At 42.6% G+C, this 13,021-nt stretch overlaps 1 protein-coding gene across 4 annotated transcripts in view; it reads right to left on the reverse strand.

Annotated features, from left to right (window-relative positions):
• PLEKHA8 (pleckstrin homology domain containing A8) overlaps positions 1 to 13,021 on the reverse strand; it is a 43,356-nt gene that overhangs the window by 17,321 nt on the left and 13,014 nt on the right. For 3 of the 4 annotated variants that reach the window (XR_006288975.1, XM_007053271.4, XM_043541002.1), the window contains exons 2-5: positions 6,118 to 6,234; positions 4,956 to 5,111; positions 2,479 to 2,603; positions 592 to 750 (exon numbers count right to left, since the gene is read on the reverse strand). Coding sequence is in view for 3 of the 4 variants with exons in the window: in XM_007053271.4 (XP_007053333.3) it covers positions 592 to 750; positions 2,479 to 2,603; positions 4,956 to 5,111; positions 6,118 to 6,234 (557 nt within the window). In the remaining variant the exon portion in view is untranslated. The remainder of the gene's footprint in view (positions 1 to 591; positions 751 to 2,478; positions 2,604 to 4,955; positions 5,112 to 6,117; positions 6,235 to 13,021) is intronic. The other variant, XM_043541001.1, reaches the window with a different exon arrangement.

The following is a 13,021-nucleotide window of genomic DNA, read 5'->3' on the forward strand; positions in this document are numbered from 1 at the left end:
CTGGGGAACAGGTGGGGCCATTGTGGAAGGCTGGGTAAAGGAAATGAAACCCTCTTCCTGAGTATGTTTAAATTAAAAAACCTGACACATGCCAGATGAAGAAACATGTGTCCCTTCCTCCCTTCTCCTTAATCTGTTGTTAGCCAGGAGAGTTGCTCCAGCTTCACAAATAGGCCTGGGGAATCTGAGACTGTGATGGTGAGACCAGTGAGATGAACTCTCCAACTTCTGGGTAGCCTACAATTGCAGACATGGTGCTGGGGTTATTTTTAAAATTCATTTGGGGCTTCCATTGCAGCTAGAACACAGTCACAACATTCTGGGCCATGGATATTGACAGCTGGATCAGGTACCAAGTATTACTGAACAAGGAGTTTCAACTGCTATTAACAGTAAGTGAACGGTGACAAACGTACAGTTGAGTCTTGCATCACTTACAATCCATATGACACACCAGGATGTCACCAGTGGATGGTTACGATCTCCATCCTGGGCTAAAAACCCCATTCCTTACCACCACAGCTACTACTTTCCAGGAAAGGTAGTAAGCTCTCGCTGTTGAGATTGACAGCAGAGACTGCACAACATTACCTTGTTTAATTTGAGAACAGCCAAGTGTGGAGATCCCGATGGGGTGCGATGTAATAACTCAGAAGAGAAGGCCACATTTGCAATCTGCATACATTCTTCAAGAGTCTTCAGGAATGTGTTACATGTCGATTTCAACAGAGCTCCCATATCAATTCCATTCTGTGAAATAACCAGATGGCAAGACACTTTATTTGCCACCAACGCTTAATTTGGAAAGACTGAAGTTTACAAAACCCATCATCCCAACAGTCCTGTTTCCTAATCATCAGAAGCTCAATATTTTCAAAGAACTAAACATAAGAGGCCATCTGATCACAGCAATGACAGCAGACACTATTGGGATTGCAGCTTCTGAAGATGCTCCTGTTGCTGTCAGCCTCCAGTGACACCATTCTCAAAATGCAGCATTTCAACAGCAACATCTATTTATATGCCATATGCCCAGAGTTAAAACATGGTAAACACATGCCATGGTGAATTCAGTATTGGCCCAGGACCTGACATTCTGCTATTCGATTGGTATGATCAGAGGACACCATGGCAAGAGAATGAAAAGATGACATTTTAAGTGGCCTAGGATAAGATTATTTATGTATTGTACCTATACCCAAAGAAAGGTGACTGCAACTGAACAAGGTGCAAAGCAAAAGTACTATGCTGACACCAAACCCCTACTTTGTCTATAGAACATACTCCGGGCAAAGGGTTATATCTGTCCTGACCCTTGTGTATTAGATGTAACATAGAAACAAACATGTTATTAATAGCGGATTGCTATTAGGCTAAACCCTTCCAGCTCTGAATAATTTATTGCCAGGTAAAGGGACAGTAATAATATTGACTCATTTGCCCCATAACGCTGAATTATGAAGTGGGTAAATACAACATTACATGTGTGTTTGTTACAACAGTCCTAACAACTGCTTACTTGTCCTTTATACAAGACCAAATTAGGCACAACAACATTACTACCACCACACAGTTTGTTAAATCCATCATCAAGACTTCAGCCAGTATCTCTAGCTGGCTGGCTTGGACACCACAATAACTCCCCTTCATGCAGTCATCTGCCAGCCCTGCAACTTGCGAATAAAATTCCACTGGGAGACACCACAGGAGGACCGTACAACTTGGAAAACCACACCTCCTCTCCGAGAGGCTAAGTTCTTCGCACATAAAATCCTTCCACCTCCCTACCCCTCGCACTGAGAAGGAGCATACCCTCTTCTTTAAAAGGCCATTCCCAAACAGAGCTCCTTCCGTTAGGAAAGCTTGTAAGAGATGCCTCTGGAACTGGTATTTCTTTTCTAACACAAAACCAATGAACGCTCGGTTAAAACTCCGAAAGCCATCACATGGGCTAGTCAACAAGTTTCTTCCTTTAGTTGAGTTTCACTGTGACTCTACATTCTCTCTTAATCATTACGTATTCAGCCTAAGAACAGAACTGACTGAAGGAGGATTTTAACAGTCCTGGACTGCAGGCTAATTAGGATCAAGTATTATGCACTTCTTGCATAGCATCTCTTCATCAAGTATGTGCACTTTATTCCTGGAAACATGAACTACGGGCACAAGGTCAGTGAAACCATAAATTTTTTTTGAGGCATTACTATCCTGATCATAGTTACTGTATATGACCTCAGTACTAGCCAGCATAATGGATAGCAATATATAATAAAAATAATATCATATTGCTAACTAAAGCCTTTAGGTACTTTTCTCCTATGTGCATTCAGCAGGAAAGTCAGTGCAACATTAAACTGGATAACATGCTTCTTTTCTTGAAGTCATGATGCGTTTGTTCTGTGAGGTGTTCAATCCATGGGACAAGTCCAAAGTGCTCAGCACCCAGTGGGATAGGGCTGTATGAAAACAAAGTTGTACCTCTGATTCTGATACACCACAAATGCTAGCTTCCTTAGTTTTATCCACTTGCTGAACAAGGAGGTCACAGTACAGTCTAAGCTCTGACATTTTGGTTTTCAAGGCTTCGGTGTTTTCAGTGAGCTCTAAAAATGAGACAAGAAGAGAGTTGGACACATCCCATCAGTCTTGCAGTAGATGTTTTTGGAAAGTTGAGGAAATAACTAGTACTATTTCAATCCAGTCCAACCCATCTGATCGACATTTCAACACATGCTCTCTTGATTTGAAAACATAAGGCTTAGAACTGTCATTTTATGACAGTTGAAAAACATGACCTTTTGATATTTGCCAACACAAACAGGAATAGAGTGTTCCAACTGAGCTGTTAAGTTATAAACACACAAACTTACTACAAGAGAGAAAGAAAAGGAGTCTCAACCACAAAATGTCTGACTTCATGAGCCTTTTTATTCAAGAACTAAATCCCTACATACCATAATGTGCCTGTTTGCTAAATAATCGGAGGTATAAACAACAGTTGTCAGAGGGTCATAGCTCCTTGTTTGTAAACTACAGGAGGGTGGAAAAGGGAGTTTGACACAGCCAGCTCATCTTAACATCCATCTATCGCATTATTAATAATTAAGGGATCTGAATGCCTGAAAGCCAGTTTAAAAACCCCCAATAGATTATTAATGATCCACAAATTTAAAAAAGTTAATTGTTAGCTGAAAGTATTTCAAGTTCTGCAAATGCACCACGAGTATTTCACCTTGTGACATTGTGTCAACTTGTGAATTTCATCTTGTTTTGTATGATTTTATTGATTAAAAATGTATAGCCAATTAATTTTGACAACAATTGGGGTTCAATATTAAAAATGTTCAAGAGACCAAATTATTGTCTATAGACAAAACAGTCTGGTACAGGAAAGAGAAATAATACATCACCAATCATTCTGAGAAGCAGGTTCTCACAGCATGTTCATTTCACCTTATGCAGAAGATGGGTTCCCAAAATAAGCCCCCAAACCTACCTCTATTTATACTAGACCGGTTTACAAAAAAAAGCACGTCATCCAAGACTAATATGAAAATTACCTTGGTTTTTTGGTAGCACGGTGTTCCCCTCTTATACTTTGTTTTTGGAACAGAATTCTGAACTAAATGGGCCATGAAGGCACTCCCTACCTGTACCAAGGTAGAATACTTACATACCGTGCCTTTGATAGTTTCCTTATGCCAAATGCCGAGTTATACTGTTACAAGGTATTGTGGGATACTTACAAGTGAGTAAGAGTAAGCATAACAAAATTTTACATGATTGCCCAACACTTATATTTAATATATACCACATTAACACCATGTGCATAATACTATTAATCTTTGGGTGTGTAACCTTTATGCACTGGCTAACAGTTCACTATTGTAAACTTGCATTGTGGAGTAGACCCTGCATTTTGTGTCTGACTCTGTGTCGAGAGCCAGTTTGAACTGATGTATCTATCGTCTGATGTGATGCATAGCAAGGCCAGAGATGAAGGGAAAGTTTCTCACCTTTGGGAGAGTTAACACAGGAAGAGTCACCCAGATGGTGCCAATGATTGACTTGCTAATGACTCTTGCCTGCTTTACCACCCTCTATTCAACAAGGGTGTTGAGCAGGAGAACTCAGATGGCTGGGGCCTGGGGCCTCACACTGGGACTCTTCACCAAGACTGCGCTTATTAGCAGGAAGGTTTCTGCGTGGAAGCGGCTGACCACCGCCAGCAGCAACAGGGACTTGCTACAGGGAGACAAGGGCGTCTCCATCTAGCCTGAACGCGGGCAGATCTCGGACCCAAAAGACTCTCAGGAGTGGTGAGGTCATGGAGGGAGGGAATTATTGTTTTTCTCCTAGATCTGTAAGGATATGTCTACACTGCCCACGTCACAGCGCTGCTGCTTTATCGCCAGGATAGCGCGGCTCCCAGCAATAAAGTGCCGTCTATACTGACACTTTTCAGTGCTAAAATTTTTGTCACTCAAGGGTGTGTTTCCTCACACCCCAGAATGACTAAAGTTTTAGCACTGAAAGTGGCAGTATAGACACAGCCTAAGTCTCATGTGCATTCTTAGAGTAAGCGTGTGTATGTGTGTTTTAGACATTCCTTTTTAAAGTTTGTGTGTTCCCTATTTAACTCTCACAGGAGGTCCTTGAAGGCTTAAGTAGCTGATCGGATTAATTAGTTTTTTCATAATGTAAAATAAACTAAGATCACAATGTTCAAAGTCAGAATTAGAGTCAAGGTCCTACATATCTCTGATTAGGCCTGATTTTCAGAGGTGCCGAAAGCCCGCTGCCCAGGTTTGGACACTTTAGCTCGAGTACAGATTTTACCATTCCTATTTGCAAAACTCCTAGAAAAAATGGGGAGATAAAGAACAAGTAAAAAATGCATTGTTCAAAAAGGCTAGAAATGCCAGATAGACACAGCTTTGAGAGAATGTTCTTACCTTTTTCTCTCTGTGTCCTACTGTCTGTCAAGCAGGCTTTGGCAGTTCCAAGTGCAACCAGCCACTTTTGCCTCTCAGCTGCGCTTCTGGCTTTCAGATAGAAGTACTGCTCTCCAGGAATAATCAGATCCATCCGAGTACTATCTGCATGGTGAACTAGGAGCAACACAGATTAAAGTCACTGAATTGAAACCCTCCGGTTTCTGAGTCAAAACCCTCCAGCATGGTGCACGCTTTCCCTCACACCCACCCAGCCAACCCATCCTAACTTTGCAACAGAAAAATACTGGGATTCTTGCAAATGTATGGGGAAAACTTGAGGTCAGATAATATTAGAAAGCTAGTTATCAACAGTCAAAAAACTTTCCAACTTGCCATTTTGTGACCCAGGCTAGTGAGTTTAACCTGTGAGCCTCTGGGGGAAGGAATGTTCCATGCCATGAAACAGGAGTCCCTTCCACTTTAACAACAAAAGAAAAAAAGAGCAATGCTGAACTCTCAGTCATGTCCAGCTGCTACAATACAATGAGAAAGAAGTACAAAACAAAGGGAGGGAGAGAGAAAGAAAAAGAAATGGAAGAGGGGTGTGCTGTATGACACATTTATGTGATTTATACATGTGCAGGATGGTCGGTAAAAGGGAACACTCTCTCTGCTGTGAAAGGCAGTTTTGAGGCAACCTCCAACAAGTCTGTATCTCTGTCCATCTTTCAGTTTTCCTAGCTATAGTTATACCTCAATTATTGTCACTAGTCTGCTCACTCCTAATGGAATAAGAGCTGAAGTGCAGAAGTTTGTTCATGATTTACACCGTCAGAGTGGATTTTCTTGCTTTAGATCTGTGCCAGGGAAGATTTAGGTGGACCTGTGAGCCCCTACACCATGGCTCACAAAAGAAATTGAAGTGTTATGCCAACATGCAGCATGCCCATCATACTAGATGGGCATGCTGCACACAAAAGTTCTTGGAATGCTTTCGTTCTTTATTTAGTTAGTTTAACGTTTAATAGAGGTTATATTCATGTTGTGCTATGGGAGTGGAAGGAGGAGGAGAAGTCATGATACAAGACATGTCAGATCACAAAAAATGATATTTAAGAACCATAAGGGAGTAAGGAATTAGAAGAATTTTGCGCAGCAGGTTCTGAAGTTCCTTAGTTACCTTGAATTTCACACACGGCCATCTGGATGCTTCCCTTACAACCCTTCCAGGCATCTTCCCGAGAGTCATAATATGACAAGATACCGCCACAGAGAAAAAACCATCGAGGCTGCCAGCCTGCAAAGCAAAACTGCATTTCTCAGTGATTTAATCTTTCACAGAACACACATTTCTTTAGTCCAACAACGATGTGGATTTCTTGTGGGAATCTATAGAAGGAAAGCCCAAACAGGAGATACTCAAGATGGTTAAAGGTCAATTAACCTCATTTCCATAGAGATTTTTACTGAGCTTTACCACAGCAGCCTTTGGTAGCAATTACAGGCCTTTCCTACAGCCCAGCTGGATTCATGAGATGCAGGTGAAAATCAGACAAGAACATTTAGTGGAAGAAATTATCATCCCTTGTTGAGTATTAAGCTACAGATTAATTTCCTCAGTCAAGCATACTGAAGACAGCTCAAGCTCCCATGTTGTTTAGAAAAAACCCTGACGCTCTAGTGAAAGTACCTATCAAGAACTGTTTAAACTACACTCATAGCCTCTGTAAGGATCCCTGACTCCTAAAACTACAGGCAAAAACATAGATGCACAGGTCCACTCCATTTACAAGCAGTCCTATAGTACCAGGCTAATAGGCCGAGATGGAAGGGGGAAAAAATTAAGCTGATTTCTTACTTAAGTTTCCACAGTATTCTAGATAATGAGTGTATGAATCATGTAGGAATTATGAGAGATACCTTTTAGAACGCTTGCCATTTATTGGCAACCTTGTTCTTTTATTTTATTTGAAAAACATACACTTTTTGTAGCAGGTACATCTGGGGAGAAAAACAGACCACACTCAATTTAGATTTTTAAGTAAAAGCGGGGGTGGGGTTGGAGTGCTGTGAGACACAAAAATTGTAAAAGTCATTTCTCATTTTAGGCAGCTCTCAGTAAGGAGGAGATTATTCAACACAGAAGAGCAGTTGATTAATTGCTTCAGACCCTTCATGGCATAGAAACAGTTACTTAAATAATACATAACTTCTCAGTCAATACAAGGCTCTAATTCACTCTGGGGTGCCTACTACTGCTGTTGATCATAAATAACTTCAGCCAGGCTGTTATGGCTTACAGTATTACCAGAGCCGAACTAAATTACAGCCTCTCAATCAAGGACTGTACAGTCTATGAGGCGATATGCAAAGAGCACCTGTCCACACGCTGGTTAAAATGTATTCTAAATAAACTGTCCCCCCTACAAAAAAAGTTAGCCTTTTGCTAAATTAACATCTTATTTCTCTTTCTACCAGATGAGCAAACACAGAACGAGTCACAATTCTCACTACGTAGAGCAAGCAAGCATACAGAATGCATTGTCAGAACAATATCAGTATTGATGTATGAGAAATCAAAACTTTCAAAGCATATAGCATTTTCTAGTGGCAGACTAATATTTAAAAGGCTCCAGTTTTTTAAAAAGTCAGATAGCAAGGATTTTGCTGGAAGATATATTAGCCACCTGGGACCCAAAGATGCTGGGCCAGGCAGCCATCAGAAGGTTATAGTGAAGGGCCAGCTAACAGTAACAGATGGCTGACAAATTGCTGATACTGCAATAGGGTCTCTTTCGTTACAGGAGTTTTACATTTCGTTATGGTCACGAAACTAACCCTATAAAAATGGATCTTTTTGTGTTCTAAATTAATTCTCTCCACATAATGACAGGTTTCAGAGTAGCAGCCGTGTTAGTCTGTATCCACAAAAAGAACAGGAGTACTTGTGGCACCTTAGAGACTAAAAAATGTATTTGAGCATAAGCTTTCTTGGGCTAAAACCCACTTCATCAGATGCATGCAGTGGAAAATACATATATACAGAGAACATGAAACAGTGGGTGTTATCATACACACTATAGCAAGAGATGTTAAGAGTAACAAGAAGGGTTTCTTCAGGTATGTTGGCAACAAGAAGAAAGCCAAGGAAAGTGTGGGTGGGCCCCCTTACTGAATGAGGGAGGCAACCTAGTGACAGAGGATGTGGAAAAAGCTAATGTACTCAATGCTTTTTTTGCCTCTGTCTTCATGAACAAGGTTAGCTCCCAGACTGCTGCGCTGGGCAACACAGCATGGGGAGTAGGTGGCCAGCCCTCTGTGGAGAAAGAAGTGGTTCGGGACTATTTAGAAAAGCTGGACGAGCACAAGTCCATGGGGCTGGACACGCTGCATCCGAGAGTGCTAAAAGAGTTGGCGGCTGTGATTGCAGAGCCACTGGCCATTATCTTTGAAAACTCATGGTGATCGGGGGAAGTCCCGGACGACTGGAAAAAGGCTAATGTAGTGCCCATTTTTAAAAAAGGGAAGAAGGAAGATCCTGGGAACTACAGGCCAGTCAGCCTCACCTCAGTCCCTGGAAAAATCATGGAGCAGGTCCTCAAGGAATCAATCCTGAAGCACTTAGAGGAGAGGAAAGTGATCAGAAACAGTCAGCATGGATTCACCAAGGGAAGGACATGCCTGACTAATCTAATCGCCTTCTATGATGAGATTACTGGTTCTGTGGATGAAGGGAAAGCAGTGGATGTATTGTTTCTTGACTTTAGCAAAGCTTTTGACACGGTCTCCCACAGTATTCTTGTCAGCAAGTTAAAGAAGTATGGGCTGGATGAATGCACTATAAGGTGGGTAGAAAGTTGGCTAGATTGTCGGGCTCAACGGGTAGTGATCAATGACTCCATGTCTAGATGGCAGCCGGTATCAAGTGGAGTGCCCCAAGGGTCGGTCCTGGGGCCGGTTTTGTTCATTATCTTCATAAATGATCTGGAGGATGGTGTGGATTGCACTCTCAGCAAATTTGCGGATGATACTAAACTAGGAGGAGTGGTAGATATGGTAGCAGGTAGGGACAGGATACAGAGGGACCTAGACAAATTGGAGGATTAGGCCAAAAGAAATCTGATGAGGTTCAACAAGGATAAGTGCAGGGTCCTGCACTTAGGATGGACGAATCCAATGCACCGCTACAGACTAGGGACCGAATGGCTAGGCAGCAGTTCTGCGGAAAAGGACCTAGGGGTGACAGTGGACGAGAAGCTGGATATGAGTCAACAGTGTGCCCTTGTTGCCAAGAAGGCCAATGGCATTTTGGGATGTATAAGTAGGGGCATAGCCAGCAGATCGAGGGACGTGATCGTTCCCCTCTATTCAACATTGGTGAGGCCTCATCTGGAGTACTGTGTCCAGTTTTGGGCCCCACACTACAAGAAGGATGTGGAAAAATTGGAAAGAGTCCAGCGAAGGGCAACAAAAATGATTAGGGGTCTGGAACACATGACTTATGAGGAGAGGCTGAGGGAACCGGGATTGTTTAGTCTGTGGAAGAGAAGAATGAGGGGGGATTTGAAAGCTGCTTTCAACTACCTGAGAGGTGGTTCCAAAGAGGATGGTTCTAGACTATTCTCAGTGGTAGAAGATGACAGGACAAGGAGTAATGGTCTCAAGTTGCAGTGGGGGAGGTTTAGGTTGGATATTAGGAAAAACTTTTTCACTAGGAGGGGTGAAACACTGGAATGCGTTACCTAGGGAGGTGGTAGAACCTCCTTCCTTAGAAGTTTTTAAGGTCAGGCTTGACAAAGCCCTGGCTGGGATGATTTAATTGGGGATTGGTCCTGCTTTGAGTAGGGGGTTGGACTAGATGACCTCCTGAGGTCCCTTCCAACCCTGATATTCTATGATCAGTTAATTTGAGCTATTATCAGCAGGAGAGGAAAAAAACCTTTTATAGTGATAATCAAGATGGGCCATTTCCAGCTGTTGATAAGAACGTATGAGGAACAGTCGGGGGGGGGAGTGGGGGAATAAACATGGGGAAATAGTTTTACTTTGTGTAATGACACATCCACTCCCAGTCTTTATTCAAGCCTAATTTAATGGTGTCCAGTTTGCAAATGAATTCCAATTTAGCAGTCTCTCTTTGGAGTCTGTTTTTGAAGTTTTGTTGTTGTAATATTGCGACTTTTAGGTCTGTAATTGAGTGACCAGGAAGACTGAAGTGTTCTCCGACTGGCTTTTGAATGTTATAATTCCGGAAGTCTGATTTGTGTCCGTTTATTCTTTTACGTAGAGACTGTCCGGTTTGGCCAATGTACATGGGAATGTACTCACCAGCAACCACATGCCACACAACAAAAACACTAACCCAGGAACCTATCCTTGCAACAAAGCCCATTGCCAACTATGTCCACATATCTATTCAGGGGACATCATCATAGGGCCTAATCACATCAGCCACACTATCAGAGGCTCGTTCACCTGCACATCTACCAATGTGATATATGCCATCATGTACCGGCAATACCCCTCTGCCATGTACATGGCAGAACACTTCAATCTCCCTGGTCACTCAATTACAGACCTAAAAGTCGCAATATTACAACAACAAAACTTCAAAATCAGACTCTAACGAGAGACTGCTGAATTGGAATGAATTTGCAAACTGGACACCATTAAATTAGGCTTGAATAAAGACTGGAAGTGGATGTTTATTTTCCCCCCCTTACTGTTCCTCACACATTCTTTTCAACTGCTGGAAATAGTCCATCTTGATTATCACTACAAAAGGGTTTTTTCTCTCCTGCTGATAATAGCTCACCTTAACTGATCACTCTTGTTATAGTGTGTATAACACCCATTGTTTCATGTTCTCTGTGTATATATATCTTCCTACTGTATTTTCCACTGAACACATCCGATGAAGTGGGTTTTAGCCCATGAAAGCTTATGCTCAAATAAATTTGTTAGTCTCCTGTTCTCTCCACATAGACTTCCATATCGAGTTTGCAAGATGATTTTCCAGCCCCCAGAGTACCAGAAGCTCAACCCAGTATCTGAAGAGTTAAAGCTGTGTCCCTTCTGTTTGTTAAAATTGACAACAATACAGATTCCGGAATAAGAATTTAGGTGCACTTTCACTGACGATACACTAGGCCTGCCAGAACATAGCTCATTCTTCCACAGCCTGAATTAGCTCTGCAGAGCTAATGGCAGTAGAAGTTTGATGGTGTCAGTAAAACAAGCAGATAAAACTAAAGAGGCACTGAAAGCACATGTCTATCAAGGGCTCAATACAGCATTCACTGAAATCAACAGAAAATCTCCAGCTGATTTCAGTGGGCATTGGATCATGTCCCACCATATTGTACTCATAAGTGTATTTAAAATTAGTCCCGTTAGCAGTTGAACGTTTTTGTCTTATTATCCACCAGAAAGATAAATACCCTTATGTGCCTAAGAATTCAGCATTGTCTTCACATTTTCACAAGCTGGAAGGTCTGCTTGTCTACTTTTGTTTTCACTCTTCATGAAGTATGGCTGTCACTATCAAACAAACAATCTCAGACTTGTTCAATAATAATATGACTTAACTTTGGACACAATTCAGACTTCAATGTTGTAATGAATAAGAATCCTGAAAGTCTTGGTTCCAGATTGCTGAGACAGAGGAAAAACAGTTTGAAGACATGTAGATCAATGCAGCTGGAATAACTAAATACCAGAGAATGCAGGGAAGTGGAACTGATTTCAAGTTTTCAAGAACAGGTTTTCAAGTACATAAAAGGTTGTTACAAGGAGGAAGATGAAAAATCATCCTCCTTAACCTCTGAGGATAGGACTAAGATGAAATGGGTTTAAATTGCAACAAGAGAGGTTTAGGCTGGATATTAGGAAAAACTTCCCAACAGTCAGGGTAGTTAAGCACTGGAACAAATTGCCTAGGGAGGTTGTGGAATCTCCATCATTGGAGGTTTTTAAGAACAGGTGAGACAAAAACCTCTCTCAAACTTCATTGCACCGCAACCCCCTTCTGACAACAAAAATTACTACACGACCCCAGGAGGGGGGACCAAAGCCTGAGCCTGTCCGAGCCCCTCTGCTCGGGGTGGGGGTGCCAAAGCCTAAGCCCACCACTCCAGGTGGGGAGGGGGGGTGGCTTCAGCCCCAGGCAAAGGCGGCCTGTAACATGAGCCCTGCCGCCATGGGCTGAAGCCCTTGGGGTTCGGCTTCAGCCCCGGGCCCCAGCAAGTCTAAGACAGCCTGGCGACAGGTCGCGACCCACTTTGGGGTCCTGACCCACAGTTTGAAAACTGCTGGTCTATTTATTATTTAGTCCTGCCTTGAGTGTAGGGGATTGGACTAGATGACCTACTGAGGTCCCTTCCAGTCCTACACTTTTGGAAAACATGTTTGATTAAGAGACGCTAATTTGGTTGGGTTTCTAAAGATACCGAGGTAAGAGACTAAGATTTGTTTCAGCCACTGGATTATGAAAGTAATATTTTATTGCTTATTTACTTCTTGGCATTCAAAGCCCTTTATAAACATCAGTTGTTAAACTAACTACTGACGAAGATAAGTATTATTCTTCCTTTTTTAATTTTGTAAAGGGAAAAGAAGGGGATGGGCCTATGTCCTTCCAGGCTGACGATGGCCAGTGGAAAAATACTTCCTTAAATGCTTCCCTAAAGCAATGGGGAAGAAAACGTCCCAGTGACCAGCAGAGGAGCTAGTATAAGGCTCTTTCTTGATGCAGATATTTTCTAACTACAGACCCATATCTCTTTTCCCCTTTCTGAGAAAGGTCACTTAGAGCAGGGGTGAGCAAACTTCGTGGCCTGAGGGCCACATCTGGGTGGGGAAATTGCATGCAGGGCCACGAATATAGGGCTGGGGCAGGGGGTTGGGGTGCAGGAGGGAGTGCGGTGTGCAGGAAGGGGCTCAGGGTAAGGGGATGGGGCAGAAGAGGGGAGTGGGATGTACGAGGGGGCTCTGGGCAGGGGGTTGGGGTACAGGAGGGGTGTGAGGTGCAGCAGGGGGTTGGGGTGTAGGCAGGGGGCTCAGGGCAGGGAGTTGGTGTGTGGGGT

Source organism: Chelonia mydas, chromosome 2 (assembly GCF_015237465.2).
Source record: "Chelonia mydas isolate rCheMyd1 chromosome 2, rCheMyd1.pri.v2, whole genome shotgun sequence".
NCBI classification, from domain to species: domain Eukaryota; kingdom Metazoa; phylum Chordata; order Testudines; family Cheloniidae; genus Chelonia; species Chelonia mydas.